The 25,022-nt window shown below is 53.7% G+C and overlaps 1 protein-coding gene across 3 annotated transcripts in view; it reads right to left on the reverse strand.

The window, feature by feature from the left end:
- Abcc1 (ATP binding cassette subfamily C member 1) overlaps positions 1 to 23,565 on the reverse strand; it is an 87,632-nt gene extending 64,067 nt beyond the window's left edge. For all 3 annotated transcript variants that reach the window (XM_048331753.1, XM_048331752.1, XM_048331751.1), the window contains exon 1: positions 23,391 to 23,565. In XM_048331753.1, the coding sequence (XP_048187710.1) occupies positions 23,391 to 23,438 (48 nt within the window). In that variant the 5' untranslated portion in view covers positions 23,439 to 23,565. The remainder of the gene's footprint in view (positions 1 to 23,390) is intronic.
- Positions 23,566 to 25,022: the final 1,457 nt, after the last annotated feature.

A 25,022-nucleotide genomic window follows, 5' to 3' on the forward strand; every position in this document is an offset into this window, starting at 1 on the left:
CTTTAGCAGTTTAGCAAGTGAGGGAAGCAAGCCTTTCCACCAAAAGACAGGACGATGCCAGGGGGGCAGCTTGGGGATGGTGTCTAAGTAGAAGGCTGAAGGCCCTGGGCTCCCAAAACAAAATGAAAAGCCTGATCAAAACCTATGCTCCAAGCCCTTGAAAAGAGGGCTCTAACACCAAGTGTGGTGGCGCATGCCTGTAATCCCAGCTCTCGGGAAGCTGAAGCAGGGAGAGGTTGAGTGTGAGAGCAGCCTGGGCTTTGTGAGGTGTCTGCTGAAGACTGGGTGCAAGGGGGGCTTTGTGAGGGGCTGTACTGCCTAAGGATGAGGGACTGGTGTCCTCAGTGGCCCGCCCCCCCCCCCCCGGCCTGTGGGAGGGCAGGGCACGTGAGGACAAGGCTCAGCAGCTCAGCGGGCGTGGTCCCCACCCGAGCCGGCTTCCTGCCCGGGCCAGCTGGCCGGCCTTGACCTGAACCCATCCTGAGCCAGCATGGAGGGACGAAGGGGCCAGGAAAAGGAGAAGGCTGACCAGAACTGGAACTTTCTGGCACAATAGGTGAGTCAGAAGCCGAGCGCACCCTGCCTCCCTCAGGCCATGGCCAATGGCGGCCCCGGAGCCAGGGCCACAAGTCAGGAGGGTCAGTGTGCCAGGGTCTCAGGTGGCCCCCATCCCACCCCAAGCTCATTGACCTCAGCAGCAGACGGTGCCAGTAGCTCAGGACTGTAATCCCAGCTACGCAGGAGGCTGAGATCTGAGGATCATGGCTCAAAGCCAGAGCAGGCAGGAAGGGCTGTGAGACTCTTATCTCCAATGAACCACTAAAAAAAAGGCCAGAAGTGATGCTGTGGCTCAAGTGGCAGAGCGCCCGCCTTGAGCAAAAATGCTCAGAGTCAGCGCCCCGGCAGGGGAAGCCATCACTGATCGGCACTGCGGTCCGGGTCACCACGCATGGGGTCCAGGGCCTCTCATGGGAACAAGGAGCTAGGAGGCACCGCCCTCAGTTCCCTGGGGGGCTGGATAGCCACATCCACCGTGCAGGCATCCGTGTGGCTGGAAGTAATGAAGGACTACTGCAATCCAGCGTCACGTGGGTGGGAAACAAGGTCTCCACTGTCCACTTCCCTCCACTGAAGGATGAGGCCACAGCCGGCCGGAAAATAAAGACCTCCGCCCCTGTGCGAAGGGGGCAAGCGCCAGGAGGGCGGGCGAGGCGGGCAGGGGCCCACTGCGCAGCAGGCGGACAGCCAAGACCTGAATGGAATGAGGGGGGAAACCAGCCCCACGTGGTGGCTCACGCCTGTAATCCCGGCTACGCAGGATGTGAGGGCAGGAAGGTCAAAGCCCCACAGCTGGCTCAGGCTAAAGTGTAAGATGCTATCTGAACACAAGAAACTAAAATACAAACTTCAGTTTATAATAAAGCAAAATAAAAAAGGGGGTTGGGGCTGGAGGTCCAGTGACTGCTCAGCCAGGGTGAGGCTGAGTTCAAACCCCCGCAGAGCAGGAAGAAGTGCTAAAGGATCAGGGGCTGCTGCCTAGGTGTGCAAAGAGTCCGGGAAGGCGGGGGGGGGGGGGGGGCCACATCCTTCCAGGCCCCCTGCTCAGGGCCAGGCCTCTGGATAAACAAACCCATCTCACAGAGGCGGAGCACGGAGGCCGCACAGCAGCGCCCGCCGGCTGGGGATCCAGAGCAGAAGCCACAGTTTGTTCCCAGCCCTCGGCCCTGCTCACATCCAAGCCAGCATGGCCACCTGCGGGGAGACCAGGGGACCAGAGCCTCCGGCTTATTATCTTTCACCCCGTTTCTGTCTGTCACTCTGCATGGACTCCACGCTTCACAAATAAACAGCAGCGGGGAGCGGAGACGGGAGATGCCTCACGACCCAGCTGGGAAGGAACCGCGCACACGCTGGAAGCCAAGACCAACAGCCCGCAGCCAGGCTGGGCCGGGGCTCGCCAGTTCTGGGATCTGAAGCCCCAGCATGGCCCACGGGGGCTCTGCACACTCACTGCCTCACTGGACCCATACCTGGGAAGGGGCAGAGGAGGGATTTGAACCCACAGGAGTTCAGTGCTGAGTGCCTCACTCTGTGGAAGCAGGTGCCGGGGGAAAAGGACCCCCATCAGCACCCCAGGCAAGACCCCAGTGCCAAGGGTACCATGTCAACACCGCCAGGCTGGGCCCGGCCCCCCAGCACCACTCTACCTAGCCGAAGACGAGCAGGGCAGACTGTGGAGTTGGGGTGCATGCTGGTGGCCCCCGGCAAGGCTTCTCCACTTCACTGACCAGATGCCAACTGCAGGGCTCCGGGCCCGGGGTAAGGGGAGCCTTTACCAGGCTCAGGCAATCACAGGGTCCCAGTCCATTAGGCCAGGGCCTCTGCGGTCCTCACAGCCTGGGACAGATGAAAAGGGCACAGGAAGCATGCGCCAGGACGAGGAGTAGCCATGCAAAAGGCCCAGTGGCAGGAGGCACTGCAGTGGCCGGGACCCAAGTGAGCCGGAAAAGCAACTGGGGGCTACAGCTCAGCAGTTTGGGAGCCACTGAAGCAGAGCTGGTGCTCCGCCCCACCTAGTCCATATATTCAGATTCCCAGGAAGGGGCCAGGAGAGAAGGCAAGAACCAGAGGGGCTAATTAGCAGCCTCAACACCACACACACCCAAGGGCTGGGCGAGAAGGCAAGAACCAGAGTGGCTAATGAGCAGCCTCAACACTACACACCCATCCGTGGGGTGCAGGACACTCGACAGAAAGCCAGCACAAGGCTTCTGTGAGAATGAAGGCAAGGCTGTCCTGTGCCCTCTAGGGTCTCCTAGCCCCGGGCTGGGGCCGTTCTGCACCCTGGTCACCACTACCAGGCAGCTTGTGGTGAAGGGAAACTGCCCAGCACATGGTGCTTGATATAGCACTATGCACTCAAAGGAACATTCTAGATGGTGATCTTGTGTGAAGTGTGCATATCACAAACACGGAGGGCGTGGTAGTGCATGCCTGCAATACCAGCCACTCAGGAGACCCTACTTGAAACACAAAATCCAAACAAAGGGGCTGGGGGAGGGGGTGAAAGCACTGTCTCAGTCTGCAGGGCTGGGCCTTGGGGCTGTCCACTCCAGGAGGGGACACAGCAGAACTCAGAGGCTGACACGCTGGCTGAGGATTCACTGGAAGGAAAGGTGCTGTCCACCGGCACCAGTGACTCACGCCTGTAATCCTAGCTACTCTGGAGCTCTTCAGCTCAAGGCTAGTGCCCTACCACTTTGAGCCATAGCACCACTTCCAGTTTTCTGGTGGTTCCTTGGAGGTAAGAGTCTCACAGACTTTCCTGCCTGGGCTGGCTTTGAACCATGATCCTCACTCAGATCTCAGCCTCCTGGGTAGCCAAGATTAGAGAGCGGGTGGTCCAGGTCTGACTCCGGCCTCCACCCATGAGGGTGGCTAGTCCTGGTGTGGGCAGAGCTGGGGCTGTTAACTGAGGCGAATGAAGGCAGCCATGGTGCAGTGGGTCTTAAGTGTGAGGCAGTGGCGTGCCAGGCCTGCGGTGGGGGGCTCCCTCCATCTCCTCCCCCGCCACCCCAGCAGGCACTGAGATTACCCATGACAAGGGGAGGGACAGGAACAGCCTCAGGGACGAGGCGTGGAGGGACCTGGATTCCCCCCAGGAGGACAGGCTCTGGGCAAGCTGGGAGGGGCCGCAAGCCCTTTGTAAAGGCCACGTTCAGAGCCAGCCAGGCTGGACACACAGCCAGGAGCAGCCTGGAGCCAGCACCGCTGGGAACAGAGCTGGGGGCCGTGGCCGGCCAGCCTCATCATGGTGCATGCTCCCACTCAAGTCAGAAACAATGCACTGAGGAAGCCGGGCCGGGGGGCGGGGGGGCAGTCCACAGCACAAGCGTGGCTTCAGAAACCTGAAGTGTGGAATGGCAGCTGACCACGGCTGGCCGAGCTGACCTTCCCACCTCTGACTCATCAGAGCTAAGAATAAAGCCAGGAACATGGGGGGAGGGGGTGCTGAGTCCCTAGGGCTCCAGGCTTGGGGTGCAGCCATCCAGCATGGCCCACAGAACCAGCCTGCATCTCAACACGGGGTGGCTTTTCCTCCGCAGTGCAAGGGTGGAGGGGCAGTGGGCTGGCACCCCGGCCCTGAGCTGTGCCCATCCTGAGCCTTAACTCTTTAAAACCAAACCTTGTGCTGGGCACCAGCGGCTCACACGTGTCACCCTAGCTACGCAGGAGGCTGAGATCAGAGGATCACGACTGGAAGCCAGGCTGGGCAAGCAAAGTCTGTGAGACTCTTATCTTCAATAGATCACAAAAAGCCAGAAGTAGAGCTGTGGCTCAAGTGATAGAGTGCCAGCCTTGGGTGAAAAAGCTCAGGGACAGCGCCCAGGCTCTGAGTTTAAGCCCCAGGACCACCACACACATAAAAAATTGATCAAATGAAACCAAGCCTTGCAGGCCACTGCACACGTGCCCAAACAGTGTCCCACTGTGCCCGTGGGCCAGGATCCCACCCTGCCGGCCCAGCCCCCGCTGGCCGCCATCCAGGACAGAACTGACCACCACTCAGTCACGGCCTGCTGGGATTTCAGACACAAGCACGATGAGCTCCCTCAGAGGCAGCCTGTCCCTCCACTGCCCCGGCCGACCCCCCATTGCCCCGTACGCCCCCCACTGACCTGGCTGTCCTCCCACTGACCTGGCCGACCCCCACTGTCCCTGCTGTCCCCCCTACTGCCCCGGCTGACCGTCCACTCTGCTGGCTGCCTGGCCACCGTTCCGGCTCTGGCCCTCCACAGTAACTTGTAAGCCTCCAGCAGTCAGATAATGAGGGAAAGGCTCGGTTTAGATCTGATGACCCCAAGAGAGGTTAAACGCTGGCGGAGCTCCCCTGTGGGAATGTCCTGTGTGCCACGTGGCTGTGCACAGGTGAGTGCATTCCTGGAGACTCAGAACTCTAAACACCACTTGCCACCACTTGTAGTACACACAAAGAACACTGGAGTCTGCATGGTCCAGCATGGCAGCCAGCAACCACAGGGCTCTGCCAACACCTATGGATGGGCCTCCCAGCATGCTCTCTATGCATCCTTTATTCTCCGTCTTCCTGCCTCCCCCTCCCCCACCCATTCTTGTCCATTCTCTGAGGGGAGTGGCTCCTCAAGGTACTGGCCCCCCGCAGGCCACAGTCCCTGGGGCGTGGCACTCCGAGGAAGACCCTATGGAGTCCACGAGAGCAGAAAACGAGGACATCCGGGCAGCCACGCCTGTGGTCACAGCCAGACACATGGCCCCGGGTGGTAAGGGGACACAGATGGTACGCAGGGGTCCGCCATGCCCTGCGCTGTGCTCTCCAGCTAGGGGGCGGGGGGCTGATGACTTCTTCACAGAATGCCTGAATTACACCTGCTTGAGGGAAAGGGGGACCCGGTCACTGGTACTGCCTTCAATTCACCTTCTGCCCACCCTGGAAAAGGATTCTTTAAAAATCCACAGAGAGGGCTAGGGATATGGCCTAGTGGCAAGAGCGCTTGCCTCGTATACTTGAAGCCCTGGGTTCGATTCCCCAGCACCACATATACAGAAAATGGCCAGAAGTGGCGCTGTGACTCAAGTGGCAGAGTGCTAGCCTTGAGCAAAAAGAAGCCAGGGACAGTGCTCAGGCCCTGAGTCCAAGGCCCAGGACTGGCAAAAAAAAAAAAAAAAAATCCACAGAGAGCCTCTGCCTCAGGAAGAGGCCATGTCAGCTAAACCAGACTCATCTGTATCTGTTAAAACATTCAAGGCGGCTGCGCGTGTGGCGCACACCTGCAATCCCAGCACGGCTGAGCCCAGGGTTGCTTCCTTCTGCATTCTGACATTTCACGCTGGCCAGTTCCATTCTGGGCACTGAGGCGATCTGCCACCGCCCTGGCCTGTCCCCACAATGTGCCAGGAGAATGGTGGCCTTGCTGGACAGCCACCCGTCTCCAGGGGAAAACTTACCCAGTCAAGATCGAGTGCAAAGACAAAGAACCACGGCTGGCTTTCCACAGATGCCGTGAAGATGAAATCCACAGAGGCCCACGGGAGCGCCCTGCATTCCTGCAGAGCAGGTGACTGAGGCACAGAGAGGGACAGCAGTCTGCCTAGGGCTGCACAGACTGCAGGTGGAAGACAGGCACCAACAGCGTTGCGGACATGGCAGACCAGTACCATTCCCATGAAGGCCGATGGCGCCCAGGACTGGCATCCACCATGAAGGCTGCGGCCCTCACTTGCCCTTGGCAGGTCAGAGGCGGCTTCTAGAAATAGGTAAAATCCGAGATGGGCCTCAATGCTGGGATCTGCCCAGGCGGAGAGAGTGGGGACAGCAGGGAACAGTTGGGAGGCAAGCTGGACAGGAAAGGGGAGAGGGGACGGGAGGAGGGCAGGATGAGCTCACGGGTGCCCACCAGCAAGGCCCCCATGTCCTAGGGCGCTGCTACAGGGAGAGACCCACCCTGCGTGGCCTGACACCCTCCTAGGCACACTCCCGCTTGCCAGGCCTCGAACCACAGTGCACAGGTCCCAGCAGCAGGACCGCTGAAGGTAGGGGATGCTCATAGTGGCCAAGGGCGAGCTCCAGAGGGGCAGGCCTGCCTCTCACATCCAGCACCATGAAGATAAATACACAGGAGAAGTTCTAATCACTCACTGGCTAGGTGCAGTGGTGCACGCCTGTAATCCCAGCCCTAGGTAGGCCAATGCTGCCTGAGGACCATGACTTAAAAGGCCAGCCTGAGTGGCATAGCAAGATCCTGTCTCAAAATAAAATGAAGGACTTGGAGGTGCAGGCCAAATGGTAGTGTGACTGCCTAGCAAGTGCAAGGCCCAGAGTTCAAACCCAAACACTGGCACAAACAAAAGGAAAGGAAAGAAACAAAGTATAAAAAAGAGGTGAGATGGGGGGAGGTGGATAAGAAGAGTAATATGGGGGTGGGGGAGGAGCATGGTGTGGAGGGGGGGAGAGGAAGGGAGGGAGGGAGGGAGGGACAGGCACTGGAAGGTGTGTCCTTGGCCAGTGACTCTTCCTATTTGACCACACCCTCCCGTGACAGGTCCTGAACTGTAGACAGGCCACAGCTGCCCAGCTGTGACAGCAGTCTGGCCCCTTCCTGAATGCAAGCACGCCATTTGGGGATAGCAAGAGGATGTTCCTAAGTCTGCAGAACCAAGGAGGCACCACAGAAACTCCCCCGACGTCTAAGGCAAGACCTCAGCTGCTCCCTACACAGTACTGGAAAGGACAGAGGCTGGCTGGGGGCTGCCAGCAGCCTGCCCTGGCACTGGCTCCTCTGCCAGCTGCCTTCCTGTCTGCGCAAGGCACATGCCTGGGCCAGCTTGTTGCTGCCAAGCCCAGGCAGAGAGGCCACAACACCAGTTCCACGTGCCAAGGCACAGCCTATGCCAGAACACATGGCCACCCAGGCCCAGGCTTCTGCCTGTCCACGAGCAGCGAGTGTCCTGCCGGCATCGAGAGCACACAGCTGTGCTCACACTGGTCAGGCTAGGACCCGGGAAGCTGCCTGCCACCCCCTCTGATGCCTACAAGATGCCCCTTGTGAGTTCCCCAGCAGGCTGGAGAGCCAGGGGCACCTTTAGACAGCCTTACAGACCAACAAGTGGGCCTCAGGGCGCTCCATAGGGAGATACAACCAACACCCAGACAGGCAGTGTAGTAGAGGGTAGGGAGATACAACCAACCCCAGAGATCAGTGGTGCAGAGAGGTATAGGGAGATACAATCAGCGCCCAGGTCAGTGGGTTTCTATATCCCCTATTCAGCCAGGGGCAAGCTGGAAACACTTGGGGAGAAACTGCCTACTTACTGAGCAATTCTCTAAGTACAAAAAAAGAAAAATAGCAACAACCATTTCCATGTAGTTTGTGTCATGCTGGTGCTGCTGCTCACCACCTAGGAGGGTTTCAGGTGCACAGGGTGATGTACACAGGTCCTGGGCAAGCACTATGTCATTTCACACCTCGCCCAGGCCCATCTCCCCAACTGTAGAAACCAGGCCCTTGCTCTTCCCGCATCCCTTGCAGCTAGACAGTTACGTGGTCCCATTCCACCAAGAATTGTAAGAGGCATAGTCCGGCAGATGGGGCCTGGGGACTGCTTTTGATTTCCTAAATAAGAGAACAAATAAGGCTGGTATGGCCTTTGTTTCTTTCTATCTGCAACTTATAAGTGTTGGTTAGAGCCATGGCAGCCATTTTGGAGCCTTCAGGAAAAAGATAATGAAAAGGTAGAGGTGTCTACCCAAACAGCAACGGCCATTACCAGTAATGCTGAAATTCCTGGCAAGTAAAGATAAATACTTTCAAGGCTCCTTTCTCAAAACCCAAAGCAATCCTCATAGAAATGAGGTCAGATACAGGACTATCTAAAAACACCTGAAGGGAAGACAGCAGGCTGTGTCACACTGCTCAGTCTGCCAGTATGTCAACATGGGAAAGTGTTAACTGCATCTCAGTTTCCTCCCCAAACCAAAATACGGCACAGCACAGTCATTGACTGAGTAACTGTCAACATGTTATTAATAAATTCATGCTATGGATTTACCTCTGTAGTACAGCTAAAGAGCCTAGAAACTGCAAAGCCCTGACTCCAACACAGAAACAAAACTACCTGTGACCAGTCATGTAGCCCATCAGACCAATCTGTCACTGGTTCTATGAACACCTGAGATGTGCTTGCTCCTCAGGGCTCTAAGTTCCAGCCTCCCTTGGCAGCTGGGGGTCCTTGCCCCCACTTGAGTCACCAGGCACTCTCCAACAGTCACCCTCCTCACCCACAAGTCATGCTGGGTATGCACGCACAGAAACTACATCTCCCAGCCTCCTTTGCAGCCAGATATCACTATGTGACTCACTGCCAGCCAATGGGATGCAAAGGAGAGCTCTGGGCCTCTCCCAGATTGTGTCCTCTTTCCCTTCCCTTCTGGCTGGTGTGTGGGAATGGGGTGCACCATCTTGGTTTGTGCAGATGAGAACAGTAGAGCAACAGATGGGAGAAGCCTGGGCCCCTGACCCTTTCTGGGATAGAACCCTACAGCTAGGATTTTTCACCGGGAAGAAATTAGCTTTTATCTTAGACTACTGTTGCCCACACAGCCAAATTCCCCTCAGCAGCCTTCTCTCCATCCAGCTCAAACCCCAACTCCAGGCATTGGGCACCAAGCAACACTTTTTGGCTGTGCCTTCCATTTTGTTTATGCATTACTCCCACAAGACTGAAGGTCAGGGAAGGCAGGGCCCTACTCTGCACAGTGCTGGATTCCCAACCTGGAGCCCCGTTAAAACCCAGGAGACCCTAGGAGGTTGTGGACCAAATGGACCAGGCATGAGACCAGGCTACCAGCCTGGGACACTGAGCCTCAAGGATACCAGTCACCCAGGATCTCTGTCCATGTAAGTGAAAAAATAAGGCTATGACCTACTGGCTCACGAAGGTACAATTACTAGCAAAGGACTTAACTAGGTCCCTGTTGACACTTCATTTTCAGGTAAACACCTGTTCATTAAGAAAAATGCTCTGTGTCCAGGAAATCAAACAATAAAGATAGTGTTTTCATAGGGTTCTTTTCTTTTTTCTTCTGATATGGGGGTATGAACTCAGAGCCTTGGGCTTGCCAAGCTGGTGCTTTATTATTTCCACCTTGGAGTCTCACAGACTTTTCTGCTCAGGCTGGCTCTGAACCTTAAGCCTCCAGATCTCAGCTTCTTGAGTCGCTAGGATTACAGAGGTGATCCACTGACAATTGGCTCAGTCCATTCTTTTCTTAAAAACAAAACAAGACAAAAATACAACTTATTGAGCGTCATGGCAAAGAAACAGAGGGCGGCAGGTGGTAGCAGGAAAGGAAGGGATGGTAGCAGGACGATCTGCCAAAGTTCACATCTAGAACATAATGATGGAGGGTTAACTTTTCATTATGAGTTCTTTAGTTTTCCTTTTTATATCCCGCCTCTTACAACATCCAACAAAGAGAAGTGGGAGTAGGAAGAAGGAAGTGCTCCTTTAAGCGGCCTGATCAAGGCTTGGCCTTAGAAAACCCAGAAACTGCATAGCCACCACATCAGCAGCTGTGCAGAGCTGTCACAGCCTGGGTTCGCAACCACCATTTGGGTGTTCAGCAACATTGTTAATCCTGTGAGACAATGAAGCCAGTACAATGGCTTTCAGAGCTAACACCTGATACTCACTTCCTCCCAGACTCCTCATACATGCACCACCCAGACCTGGCACCTGACAGACACCCCAGGACCCTGCTGAATTAACTGGGGAGGGGGCGGGGATTCTAACACCTGGACCAATCAGGAACGAATCAGGATGTCCCAGTGCTGCCCAGAGGCTCCAGAAGAACCCTTCAGCGGTCCTCCCTAGTCCTCCCCCATCCTCCCTGATCAGCTACCCTCTGTGGGGTGCCTACTCAGCACCCCACGCTGCTCTGCCTCAGCGTCCTCTGTGTCTCGCAGCTTCTCTTCCCACAAAACCTGAAGTCCACTGGGGTGACAAGAAAACCAAGGCCCTGGGGCTGAAACTAGTCCGCTTTGATTGCTGGGAAATGCTAGGTCCAGTTTCCAAGCCCAGGCCCCTCCTGCCCTGGACCTTTCCCCAGCCACACACCTCGCTGCCCTGCTGCACCATGGGAAAGCACCCACTACCCTCTCTGTCCCCAACACCAGTGATAAGTGGCCCACCCAGACCCACGGATGGTGGTGGGACAAAGTGAATGAGGGCTCCCTTAAGCCACAGTGCATGCGCCCATGCCTTATCACAGGGCTCCCAACACACCAACCTAATAATAACTCCCGGGTCACCTTTCCCAGGCCTCTGGCTCCAATCTCCTCTGGGCCACTGGGCTCCAACTTTAACAGGCTGGTGAGAAAAGTCTGCCAGCAAGTATGCTTTTCTGAGGGAGGCAGGGAGGAGGAAGCCAAGGAAGTGGGGGCTGATGACTAAATCCAGGGCCTTGATGTCCTATTAACAACAAAAGTGGGTTCCCTTAGACACCACGGGAATACAGGCAAAAGCTGCTAGAAGCTTGCCACAGGTCCTGAGCTACGCATCCACCTCCAATTCTGTATCCAAAGGGCCTAAGCGACAGGCTAGAACCAGGCAAGGTTTTCTCTTAAGAGAGGGAGGCGAAAACCCACAGTGACCTAAATGTCAAATCATAGGTGATTATTAAATGACCCTCATACAAGCAACTGCTAATTGGAAGGGTGCAGTGACAAAGGTTACATGGGAACATGAGGGGAATAAAATAAATAAAAGCACAATATACAAAGTGGCATGCCATCTTCAAGTATGATCTTGCAAAACTCCACACAAAGTCACAGAGGACTTGAATGTTAGCATACCAATATACCTACCAATGGCCTGTGAGAAAACACACACACACATGCACACACATTGGTCTAAACACACCCCAAAGACACAGGGAAAGGGCCACAGGCTCTCTGTGTCATCTTCAGCACGCTTGGTATCAATAGGGAAGGCAGGAGGCATACACGGAAGTAAGGCTACCTTCTATCCCCAGTAATTAACAAACCTGCTGGTCGGGAAAGGACCCTGAGAAACCAATGTTTTCATTGACTGTCTAGGACCATGAACCTGTGATAAGGAGCCTCTTGAGAAAGAACCAGTCCATCCATATATGAAAGATTAAAACTGACGTAATTTTAGCTGAGCTGAGTAGCCCATGCCTATAATCCCAGCTATTCAAGAGGATCCCAATCCAAGGCTGGCCTCCAGCAAAAAGCACAATTATAAGCCAATAAAGGAAGAGGAGGGGTGCTAGGAGTAAGGCCCAAGGGGTAAAGAATCTGCCTAACAAGTATGGCTCTGAGTTCAAACCCCAGTAACAGGAAGAAAAAAATTACCTTTTTTACTTGTTTGTGGTGCTGGGAATTGAACCCAACGTGCATACATTCTAGGCAAGTGCTCTATCCCCCCAAAACTAAAACTTATGCAAATTGTGTGTTTGTATGTATGTGTGTATACTGGTCCTGGGGCTTGAACTCAGGGCCTAGGCACTGTGCATGAGCTTTTGTGCTCAAGGCTAGCACTCTACCATGTTGAGCCACAGCTCCACTCTGGGCTTTTATGATAGTTAATTGGAGGTAAGAGTTAAGTCTCACCGGCTTTCTTGCCTGGGCTGGGTTTGAACTGCGATCCTCAGAACTCAGTCTCTAACTTATGCAATTTTGACCCATGTACAAAGACACATATCGGTCTATTTTAAAAATATTGGGGGGGGGGTCCACTCACAGGGAAACTGTTCAATGATCACAAACCTGAACCTTAGAGTAACTATTATAAAGGATGAGTAAGACTCAATGTCACATGTCTACATGTTCAATGAAACACACACACACACACACAAACAGTAATGAGCATAACATAAGGTTTCAGGCTATAAATGTTTTTATGACTGGGGAGAGAGGAACAGAAGGGTGCCTGGTTACTGGTTAGCCCAAGAGTTCTGGGTCTATGTAAGTATTTCTAAGTGCCGGGTGGAGGTGTGCCTGCGTGGTGGAGGCCTGCCCACCAGAGGGAGACTTCAAACCCCAGGGCCGCCCAAAAAAGAAAAAAAAGCTGTAAACACTTCTATGTGCCAACAGCTAATAGAACAGATTCTTCACAGTAGCTCATAAAACTTTCTCCAAAACAGACCACATTTTAGGATATAAAGCAAGTCTTAACAGACATAAAAGAGAAAGAAAGGAAGAGAAAGAAGTTGGGCGCCAGTGGCTCAAGCCTGTAATCCTAGCTACTCAGGAAATTGAGACTTGAAGGTTATTGTTTGAAGGCAAACAAATCCAAGACTCTTAGCTACAATTAACTACAGAAAAGCTGGAAGCAGAGGTATTGGTTCAAGTGGTAGAGTGGTAGTCTTGAGCAAAGACAATAAGAGAGAAAGACCCTGAGTTCAAGTCCAGTACTAGTACACTCATGCACACACTCTCTCTCTCACATACACACACACACTTTCTCTCCTTCGCTCTTGTTCTTGCGCTCTCTCTCACACATACTCTCTCTCCTCTCTTACACACACGCTCACACACACAAAATAGAAGGGAACCTCCTGTATTTCTCAGACCACACTGGAACAAAATCAGAACATAATAAAATAAAATGTTGGGCTGGGAATATGGCCTAGTGGCAAGAGTGCTCGCCTCCTATACATGAAGCCCTGGGTTTGATTCCTCAGCACCACATATATAGAAAAAGGCCAGAAGTGGCGCTGTGGCTCAAGTTGGCAGAGTGCTAATAAGCCTTGAGGGGAAAAAAAAAAAAAAAAGCCATGGACAGTGCTCAGGCCCCGAGTTCAAGCCCCAGGACTGGCAAAAATAAATAAATAAATAAATAATGATAATAATAATAATGTTCTGTAGGGCTTGCTTTGCCACCAAGCACATGCCACTTTTTGAGACAGAACACTTGCCCCTTCAACTAGAAGGTTTATGTGGAAAAATTATCTCCAAGACACATCCCCAATGAGAACCATGAGTAATTGTTGATCTAATTAGCACTTTTCAAGTAGTTCCGAATGAAAAAAATGCTGAAAATGTAAACACATATTTAAAAACGGGAATGGAACCCAATCACCTTCCTCCAGCTTTGTCTCCTGACCTAAGCCCTCAGGAACGTCTGGTTTAATTTCACTAGGCTAAACTGGGCCTGGCTGGCTCCCAGCCTGCCCAAGGCTTTGATAAGCCAGGTACATAACAGGTGTTCAATAGGTATGCTCATCAGTAGAAGTTTAAGCCGCTGCAGCAACCTGATAATTATCAAGTCTCAAAGACACAATTCTGTCTCAACTGGGCCACTTCTGGTAAGAGAATGTATTCACCTGGGTCATTTGCATATATTTGCATGCATTAACACACAGCGTGCCCAGGAATATACCCCACAGCACTAATTAACATGCCAAGGAAAAAAAACCCTAAAGTGACCCTGTAGGCCAGCAGGATGGTCAGACCACAAGGCACCACCAACCAGCCAAGCCTGTGGCCTACAGAGAAATCTCACTTCCTTTTACTTTAGTTTTGCACAAGCTCAACCCCGGAAAACAAAATCAGCATTGGCTTTTTGTTTTGATCTTGAGACAAAGTCTCACGAGGTAGCCCAGAAACTGGCCATCCTCATGCCTCAGCCTCCCAGGTGCTGAGATTACAGGCATGTACCACCATTCCTGCTCAGCACTGGGGGAGAGAGCAAGAGACAGTATGCAGAACATGATCTTATTTGGAGGGGGGAGGGGGAATAGGCTACCACACACATCTGCACAGGTATTTGAGTATGTTTACATGTTTTCACGAGAAACTATCATGAATGGCTGCTTCTGAGAGCCAAGAGCAGGGGAGGGAAAAACCCAAACTAATTTTTCCTAATATTCTTCCAGATTCACTTTTTTAAAGCCAACAACACCCCTATGGGGGCAGGGGAATGACAGTTAGGTCATCCTGATGGAGAAAAGGTACTTCCACTTCATGGACCTGAAAAGCATTGTGTAAAAGGAGCGAAGGCAGCTGGGCCGAGGGGCACCCCAGCTCCAGCTTACCTGAAAGTTTCCAGACATGGTTCTGAGAGTCCCTTAAAAAAAAATAAAATTCAGGAGCTGATGGCTCATACCTAGAACCCTAGTTAATCAAGAGGCTAAGATCTGAGGATCACCGTTCAAAGCCAGACTGGACAGGGAAGTCTGTGAGACTCTTATCTCCAATTAACCACCAGAAAACTGGAAGTGGAGCTGTGGCTCAAGTAGTAGAGAGTTAAACCCAAAGAAAATCAAACCTGTGGGATTCATTCCCACACAAATGCACCAGAAAGGGTGCCCTGGGGACCCAGCATTGCTCTACCCTGTTAGCAAAGCAGGGCCAGCAACCTGCCAGGAGTTTCCAGGCCTTTCCTATCCTATCCCTACAACCAATTTGGCTGGGCTGTATGCATTTTGTAGAGCGCCCCAGGCAAGACATGAAGGCTATGCGGGCTCTGGGCTCCTGAGTTAAATTCTGTCATTCCTGGACCAAGCTCCTCGGGGCCTTTGCACATGCTGCTCTCCCTCAGGACTCCCATTTCCACCATCCCCATCCTTGCAAGGCCACCTTTACCCCTGAAGCCTTGGGTCAAATGTCACCTCCTCCAGATGGCCTTCTAGGCACACCTGATGTTATCTAGCATAGCTCCACCCACCCGAGGTGGTCCATGACCTAACATAGATTTGGGCAGCCCCAGCACACAGCCAACTGGGGCACAAGCCTTGAGCAGGACTGTGTCCTCAAACATGTACAAGGTGCTCAATACATAATAAACCAGTGGGTTTAAAAAATGGCAGGCCAGGTAACTCTTACCTACAATTAATCACTCAAAAACCAGAAGTGGCACTGTGACTCAAAGGGGTAGAGCACTAGCCTTGAGCAAAAGAGCTCAGGGACAGCGCCCAGGCCCCATTACTGACGGGAAGGGAGGGAGGGAGGGAAAGGAGGGAGAGAAGGGAGGAAGAGAAGGGAGGAAGAGAAGGGAGGAAGAGAAGGGAACCGAAGGAAGGATAACTAGAGAATGAAGCCAGCCTCTTCAATTAAAGGACCACACTCAATTTCTTCATGCTGGGAAGTCCTTGCTGCTAAACCCAAGGCTCTTTGTGAGCACAGCATTTCCAGTCAAGGAGCAACCTTAGAGTCTAATAAAAGGTAAACTGAGGTTCTCAGAGAGCAAAGTCTGGGAACCAGCAGGGAAAAGTCCTATAAAATCTCAATTGACCCCTGGGGCCTGTGTTGATCCACCCATTTGAAACAGCAGCCCCACAATGAAAGCAAGAGTTTGCCACCTATTAGCCATCTATCCTGGGCCTTTAAAATGACAGAGTAGAAAGCCAGGTGTGATGATGTATGCCGGTAATCCTAGCTACTTAGGAGGCTGAGATCTGAGGATCAAGGTTCAAAGCCAGCCTGGGCAGAAAAGTCTGTGAGACTCTACTCTCCAATTAACCACTAGAAAACCCAAAGTGGCACTGTGATTCAGGTGGTAGAGCACTAGCCTTGAGCTGAAGAGCTCAGGGACAGTGCCCAGGCCCAGAGCTCAAGCCCCATGACCAACCAAAAAGGGAAAGAAAATAAAAAGATGGAAGTGGACCTGTGGCTCAAGTGGTAGTGTGCCAACCTTGAGCAAAGAAAAAGAAACAAATGAAAAAACAAACTCAGGACAGCACTCACACCCTGAATTCAAGCCATGGCATCGGCACAAAATCAAACAAAAAAAGAAGTGGAAAGCCAGGAGTGATGGCGCATGCCTGTAATCCCAGCACTCGAGGGAAAGAGGCAGCAAGATCTGGAGCTAGAGGTCAACCTGGGCTGCACAGTGAGACCCTGTCTCACCATAGCTAACTAGAAACAGAGTAAAATGGAGGTCACGTGTGGCATGGGGAGAAGGGCTCCCCCTCTGGTGATGCCGCAGTGCCCCACACCTCCTGGGGGAGCACACAGCCCTGGGTGGCTGCGCCCCCTCCGCTCCCCAGCTGAGGACCGGCAGAGTCCCCTCCTGGCGTCACATGACGCTTCTTAGGGTGACTCTGCAAGCCCTCTGGAGGAAGTGCCCGGTCACCCCACCACCACCACCACTGCTGTGGTTTCACCCTCCCCCCAGGGCAGCTGGCACTGTGGGCTGCGGTAACCAGGGGAGGCACCCTGGGCACCAAGTGGACAGAGGTGAGGGACGCTGCCAAACAACCTCAGGATGGCCATCCCACGCACAGCTTGCCCAGTCGTCCGTCCCCAGGGCCACGCCTGCAAGATGGCGGCCCCCAGGGCGCCCTCCCCTGGGGCAGGTGTCTCTCCTCCCCTCTAGGGACACCCTCTTCAGGATGTGTTATTATCCCAACCCGCTTGTTTAGCACTGCAAAGCATCCAGGCAAGGTTTACAAGCCAGGCTTTCCCTGAGCAGTGGAAGATCCGATCATGAAAGCAAGGCCTTTCCCCCTCCTCGGGAGCCAACGCGCAAATTAGAGGCCTGCTTCGCATTCCTCAGGCACCCGTAATTATGTGAGCCATCCCACCCCCTCCTGCCCAGCCAGCCTGGCCACACACAGTCCTGCTCTCCCAGGCCATTAACCTAATGAGATCGGACTGGGCTGTGGCTCAGTGTCCAGCACTTGCCTTGTGTGCACCTGACCGCGACCGTGGGTTTCATGCCCGGCAAACCCCTTGGAGAAGAAAAGGCATTTGAAAAGATCATGGAGTAGGACACCATTGACTCACACCTGTCATCCTAGCTACGCAGGAGGTTGAGAGCTGAGGATAATGGTTTGAAGCCAGCCCGGTCAGGAAAGTCCACAAGACTCTATTTCCAATTAAACACAAGAAAATCGGAAGTGGCACTGTGGCTCAAGGGTGAAAGGGCTAGCCCTTGGGTAAAAAGAGCCCAGGCCATGAGTTTAAGCCATACAACTGAAAAAGAAAAAGATCACAGGCTAGACATGGTGGTGCATCCTATAATCCCAGCACACAAGCAGCTGAGACAGGAGGATCATGAGTTCAAGGCTAGGCTGGGTTACATGGAGAGACCCTATCTCAAGAAAATAAAATAATAATAATAAATCCATCAATAAAGCCACACACAAGCCAACTGATGGGTCTAACACTAGATCTTTAGCCCAGTGTAGAATAAGTATCTCAGATACTCAAATTTAAATGGTGATCGAACCCTAGGCATGGCACAGGGTCCTGGGGTAGACAGACAAGACCCCTAGTGGACCTCTACAGGGTTGGTCCTGCACCCTGACTACCATCTCACCCTGGACATGTCAAAAGGGGGTCTCTACCAGGACTCCTAACCTACCTTACTGTTAAGATTGTTATTCACGTAACAAACACTAAGCTCCAGGCACTGTCCTAGGTGCTGGGGTTACTGCTGCCCCAGGGAGCTTGCATGACCAGTCAGTAAAGCACCTGGCCTGTGAGAAGATAGGAAGACCCATAGGCTGGGGAGTGCAGAACCAGGCTTGTGGGAGGAGGGGGGAGGGGTTTGACCTCAAGTGGCCAACAGGATGGTGAAGGTGAGAGAGCTCCAGGAATACAGGACAAAGTGCAAAGGCCCTGGGGCTGGGCGTACCCTTTGGCTACTGGGGGGGGGGGAGGTGGGGACCCTGCTCTTTTAGCAGGATCCCTCAGGCATCACAGGGTAGGCCTCAAGGGTGGACATGAGGAGGGAGAAAAGAGTGCAAACCCAGGAACGAGCTGGTGAGAGCTGGGGCTAGAGCAGCCAGCGAGGCTGTGAGAAGCTGGCAGATTGGGACACATGATGAAGGAGCAGGCAGCGGTGGGATCTGCAGAGAGTCAGGAGGAGAAGGGAGTGAAGGCCACACGGGGAGAGCTATCCACAAGGAGAAGGGGACTGGCTCCCACCAGCAGCAGCCCCCAAAGGCAAGCAGCCTCAGAGACGGTTATAAAGGGGCCAGGCCCCCAATCTGGAGGAACCTCTACCCCCCCCCCCAAGTCTCTGCCACATGGGAATCCTGCAGAGCGAAATGCAGGCAACCTCAGGGACCCTAAATGAGCACACACCCTGCCCCTTGGACAGTCCCCTTAATTCCTCCTCAAACCATTTCTCCTTACCTAGGGCCCCGTCCTGCGGGGGGGGGGGGGGGGGGAACGGGGGAGAGGGGGACAGAGATCCGAGGACACCCCCTCCCCAGCTTCCATCCAGAAGGATAGGGATGGGGAGGATGGACAGTGGACCAAAAAGGGAGGACAAGAAGCTGCAGTAGGCAAGAGGTGAGTTTGAACAGTGCCCCTAAAGGAGGAGTGACAATGTGACTCTCCAATCCAAGGGGTTCAGGCAGGAATTGGACCAGTGCCACCCTAAATTCCAAATAGCCTCTGAGAGAGACCTACTCCATTTGGGAATGAAGCCCCTGGACCAACTCACTCCAAGACCTACCTGCCATGCCTGCTGCTTATCATCCATCGCAGGTACAGCTGCAAACCTGCAGCTCCTGTAATCCCACCACTGTGTGCGTGCATGCATGTGGGGGCCTCAGCCTCTCCATAGTTCGCCATTTTTCTACACTGAGCAGGAAACACAGTAGTGCAGAATTTTTCTTAAAAAAAGTGACCCCGCAGCCAAGCATGGTAGCACACCTGTAATTCCAGCACTTGGAAAGATGTTGAGTTCAAAGCCAACCTAGGCTGCATAGGCAAACCCTATTCTGACTAAAATGTAATATACACATGTGAAATACTGTGGCAAAATCCCTTGGTACAATTGATATATGCTTAAAAAAGTGAATGACAGGAACGTAAAACAAGATCTGTTGGGGGAGGGGGTGCAGATACGAAGGGGAGGTAAGCAGAAGGGAGGACGAGGGCGAACAGAGCCCAAGTACTTTATATGCACATATGAAAATAGAATGATGAGGGGCTGGGAATATGGCCTAGTGGCAAGAGTGCTTGCCTCGTGTTGGGGTTCAGCTTTGGCCTTGAGGGGGAAGGGCAAAGGAGAGCCCTCCCGAGACACCGCCCTTCCCCCAGCCCTGGGGGAATGCGGAAGCAGGCCACAATTCTCTGGGTCCGGAACCAGAAGAACTGGCTTTGCAAACAGCCCCCCAACTTTCTCGCCAGCCCATGTGCCCCCCATTCTCGCGGGCTTTCCCCCTGGGGTGGTGCTAAGCAAGTGATGTTAGCTCATGAGGGGGTCCTATGACAAGCTTGCCAGCCTATCGCCAGCTCTCTGGTCGATGACCCCTTCTCTCATCGCCCTCTACTATATCAGCTGCTAGCCACTCCCTTATTAAATCAGATTTGCTCTTGAAGGTCTCCGAGATCCTCGTACGCCTGGCTTTCTTCACGGGTAAGGAGGGAGGTAAAGCGATCTCGAACGGCCGCGTGCACCTGAGGTCTTTCCTGAGCCCTCCACTCCACTCTGGCCTTACCTGCGGGTCGGGTGACCAGGGGAGAGGGTGAGAAAGGGAGCGATTACAGTAGAGTAGAGCCTGACCCCCAGCGCCAGGGGAAGCGACCCGAGCCCGGCAGCCTCATATACATGAAGCCCTGGGTTCAATTCCTCAGCACCACATATATAGAAAAGGCCAGAAGAGATGCTGTGGCTCAAGTGGTAGAGTGCTAGCCTTGAGCAAAAAGAAGCCAGGGACAGTGCTCAGGCCCTGAGTCCAAGCTCCAGGACTGGCAAAAAAAAAAAAAATAGAATGATGAAACCAACTGAAATGGTTTTAAGAAGGGGGGGGGTAAGGGAGAATGTTGGGGGGGTGAGATGATGAAGGATATCATGTATCATGTATGTGTGTATGGAAGTGTCACAAAATCCCCCCCCCCGGTACTATTAATATATGGTGATGAAAACAAATCTGTAAAAAAAATGGCTGGGGAAATAATAAGTCTTGAAATGGACTCCAGGAAATGGAAACAAGAGGTGCTTTTTTTTCCCTTTGTTGTTTTGTTTTCTTTTTTGTCTTATTTGTCTTTGGGAGGGTAAGGCAGAGACACAGAAATGAAGGGACAAAGGGTGAACAATTGCAGCCATGGTACTCACTAGACACTATATAAACAATGAACTATACCACTTGTGGGGGAAGGGGGCAAGTGGGAGAGGGGAGGCAGCCAGGAATGGGAGAGAAGGGGAGACATTGTCCAAAAAGAAATGTACTCATTACCTGACTTACATAACTAACCCCACCATACATCAAGTTTAGAATAATTTTAAAAATTCACAAAATAACTGGCTGTAATAAGGTACCTGCTTAAGCACAAAGCCTTTAGTTCAAATCCTTCTATCACCAAAAATTTAAAAAGAAAACAAAAATAACTTGCAAGGGAACGCCCAGGTCTTTTCCCAACTACCATTCAAACACCAGCCACAAAATGGGCTCTCTTTACCCTCCACCATCCCAAGAGAAAGCCTAGTAGCAGATTTCAGCTCCTATTTTCATGTATTTCTCTCTCTCTCTCTCTCTCTCTCTCTCTCTCTCTTTTTCTCTTATCAGTCATGGGTCTCGAAGTCAGGGCCTGGGCGCTGTCCCTGAGCCTTTTCACTCAAGGCTAGCGCTCTACCACTTCGAGACACAGTGCCAATTCCTGTTTCCCAGTGGCTCACTGGCGATAAGCGTCTCACAGACTTTCCTACTCAGGCTGGCCTTGAACTGTGAGCCTCAGATCTCAGCTTCCTAAGTAGCTGGAATTACAGGTGTGAGCCACCCGTGCCAGGATTCCCTATTTATTTGACTAACACAGTTCCTCATTTTTTCACAGCTAATAAGTTACCAGGACTTTCCTTTCAGGGTCATTTCCCAGACCTTGAGCATTCCAAGATAGACAATGGCCCCAGCATAAGTGAGGAGAAAGGGTTGGTCACCTGTGGATCAAGTGCCCTAGACTTCCAACCAGAGAACCTTGGCACGAGCAGTGCCCAGCCCAGAGCCATCCCCACCAAAGAAACCCAAAGCCAGTCCAAGAAAGGTGAGGGAGTGGCAACAAGTACACAGCTCCATCTTCAGAGGCAAGCAAACAAAAAAAAGATAACGGCTGTTTATCTCTGTGCTAGATACAGGCTGAGCTACTTACACTGATTCATCCCCCACAGCTCTATGAAGCTGGGATGGTTTTTGTCTCCTGCCCTCAATGTACAGCTAAGGAAACTGAGGCAGCACAGTGGCAAGTTCACTGTACGGTCATGTGGCTGGCAGCCCAGTCTCTCTCCCAGCCCGGAGCTAGCTGGCTTGGCAAACACAAAGCTACCTGCTCTGTCCCGCCCTAGGACAATCTCTGACAACCTGGATTGCTCTCATTCCTCATCTGCCCACTGACTAATTCTGCTTCCGGGTCATCTCTAGAAACTGGGGCACAGGGTCAGGTCTCGGAATCCAGGGGGGAGGAGGGCAGAGGAAGTGGAGGCCTACTGCCATCTCCCCAAGTACCACTCAACACAACAGAGTTCCTGTGCTGGGCCTCTGAGCTAACTAAGCAGAGCGTAGAGAGTACCCTAACACACAGGTGCCATCAATAAAATACAGCCTGGCACAGATCTAATTTAGGACTGCCTATCCTTCCCCTCCCACCCCACCCCCCAACACACTTTTACTTACATGAACAGGAAGTACTGGAGCAGCACTAAACTAGATCTGTGTGTGGGCTTGGACAGAACTCTCCTGACTCTCACTACACCTGGTACTGGGAGCTCGTGTCCCACAGGTGTCTTTTTTAACCAACGAGTCAGGAAGGTAAAACAATTTCCAGCCCTGGAGAAATTTCCAGCCCCACTGGAAGATAGATCCCAAACCTGGTGATTCAACCAAAATGATAATACCAGCCCCCACCCCCAATAATAATAATAGTAATAAAGGCTACTGGTGTTTAGCCCTGGAGTCACTTTTGTACCCTGCAAATGCAGCCAGTAAGAGAAGGAACAAGGTGAGAAGCTATCCACGGGTGCTAAGCATCGTCTCCTAAGAGACAAGTATGTTTATCCTGTTTTATAAACAAACAACAACAACAAAAAAGACCAACTGTGTCCAGATTGGCCTCTTGTGTTTACAAAGAATCAAGGCAGCAAGACACAGAAATAAATCGCATTATTGGAACCAAGCCCAAACACTGGGATTAAACCAGTGGAGGAGGTGGGGGGGGGCCCTCAGGGCACCCCACATTTTAGAAGGAAACTGCAAGGAGTGGGCACCCAGCCTCCGGGGGCATCCCCGGAGGGGTGTCTCCGCACCTGGCCCGCCAACAGACACACACCCACGGGTACCCAGGAACCGGTTCTCTCTGCACCCCAAGCCTGGCAGGAGGGTCAGACAAGGCATGCCAGGGCACCCACCTTCCACCCGAGCTTTCCTCCTGGTCTCCCTCAACTTCTCCAGAGGGGTGAACCCGAAGGAAGTTGGGAGATGATTGGGGTGTAGGACAACTCCTGAAGGGGGGGTTCCGGGCCCCCCCCCGCGCTCACCGTGTTAACGGGGCACCCCGGTGAACCCGAGGAGGGAATCCCCGGCTCACAAAGGAAATAAGGAGGCAGAGGCCTGCAGGGCCCCCAGCTAGGCCGCCTCCCGCCCCGGCGCCCCCTTCCCAGGGAGGCTCGGTGGATGGAGGGAACCCCGACGTGGAGAGGCCCCGTCCCCCGCCCGCCCGCCCGCCGCAGCCCCGGAGAGGCACGTGCCGCCCCCCCCCCACACACACACACCCGGTGCCGAGTCCCCCAACTTTCCTCGGCCGGGCACCCTCGGGGCGGCCGCGGGGCGGGACGCGGGGTGGTCGGCGGGGCCCCGGGCGCCGCGGGCCCCACTTCCCCGCGCTCCCCGCGCCACCCCGGGCGGCCTCCCCGCTCCTCCCGCGACCCCACGCGGCACCTACCCAGAAGGGGTCGGAGCCATCGGCGCTGCAGAAGCTGCGGAGCGCCATGCGGGCGGGCCGGCGGACGGGCCGGGCTGGCGGCAGGCGGCGGCGGGGGAGCGCGGCGGGAGGGCGGCGGCGGCAGCGGCGGCGGCGGCGGCTAAGGAGCGAGCGCCGCGGAGCCGCAACGCAGCCGGGTTGGCCCGCGTCACTGGGATGCGGAGCCACGCCCCGCGGGGGGGGAGGGAAGGGATGCGGAGCCACGCCCCTAGTGAGACCACGCCCTCCGCCTCACGAGGTCACGCCCCTCGCCTCGCGAGGCCACGCCCCGCGCCGCGCACTCCGCACGGCACCCGCGTGGGCTGAGGCGCGTGGTTCCCGCGCCCTTGGGCGTCTGCGGGCCATGCTGATGGTAGTATAGGATATTGCGGCCTGCGGGGTGGCCCCGACCTCGGCATCCTCACGGACCCTGTCAGTACTTCCCCTCCGTGCAGGGAAGGACAGAAGCTGGGTGGGGAGACCTAGGTGGTCACCTGACTCCCAACTGGCAGGGCTGGGATCCGAACTGGGCCACACACACTGACTCCACCAGAAGTGGAGACTCGGCCCCTCCCACCGCATGCCTGGGGCTGGAACCCAGGGCCCTACCAGGCAATCACTCACCTCCAGCCCTGTGCTTATTTCAAAATTGGATCTTGCTAAGTCATCCAGGCTGACCTTCAACACTCACTGGTTGGTCTACCCTTTACAACCTCCACCCCCACGAACACCACCCAGGAACTAACCAGTGACTTTTCTTTTTGTGACTGCCGGTATCTGGGCTCGAACTCGAGACCTGGCACCCTCTGGCACTCTACCATTGAGGCACAGCTCCACTTCCTGTTTTCTGGTGGTCAAATAGAAATAAGAGTCTCATGGATTTTGCCTGCCTGACCTGGGTTCAAACCTTGATGCTCATGTCTCAGTCTCCTGCATAACTGGGATCAAAGGCAGGAGACACCAATGCACAACCAGTTATTGATCCTCATCTCAGAGGCAAAGAAACGGAGGCCTGCTAGTTAACACTAGTGAATAGACATCTGTGTGACCTAAGCTTCCCTAAGCAAGGCTGCACAGTTAGCTGTTAGCAGCTGTTAACCTGTAGTTCACACAGCCCTCAAGATAAGTAATACTATTCTCCTTCCCCATTTTGTAGGATGGAGGCACAGAGCCAGTCAGAGTCATTTGTCAAGGCCCATTTAGATGGTAAATGTCTAAACCCAATTTTTCATGAGAGCAGAGTGGTTGGGATGGGGAGGTTGGGGGATGGGGATCAGTAATGCCCACCCCGATGCCATAGTACCCTGGAATGCTTGAGATTCAAGCAGCCAACAAGAGAGGAGCTGGAACCTGGAAGTCTCAGGCTTTCTCTCAGATTCTAGCAATGCCTTCTACCTTCCTTAGTCCTTGCCTCAGGTGAGGTTTTTCACCTCTCCTGCCCTCACATGACAGTAGCAGAAAATAAAGCAGGAGAAGCCTGAGAGGGAAGAAGAGAGGAGATAAGCTTTTCAGGGTTCTGTGCCAGGTGCCCCTTGGGGCAAGTGAGTTTTAAGGAATAATTACTTCAGGTGACAATTCCCTATAGGAACATGTCCCTTAGACAGGTGTCTTGCT

Source organism: Perognathus longimembris, chromosome 23, assembly GCF_023159225.1.
Source record: "Perognathus longimembris pacificus isolate PPM17 chromosome 23, ASM2315922v1, whole genome shotgun sequence".
Taxonomy (NCBI): domain Eukaryota; kingdom Metazoa; phylum Chordata; class Mammalia; order Rodentia; family Heteromyidae; genus Perognathus; species Perognathus longimembris.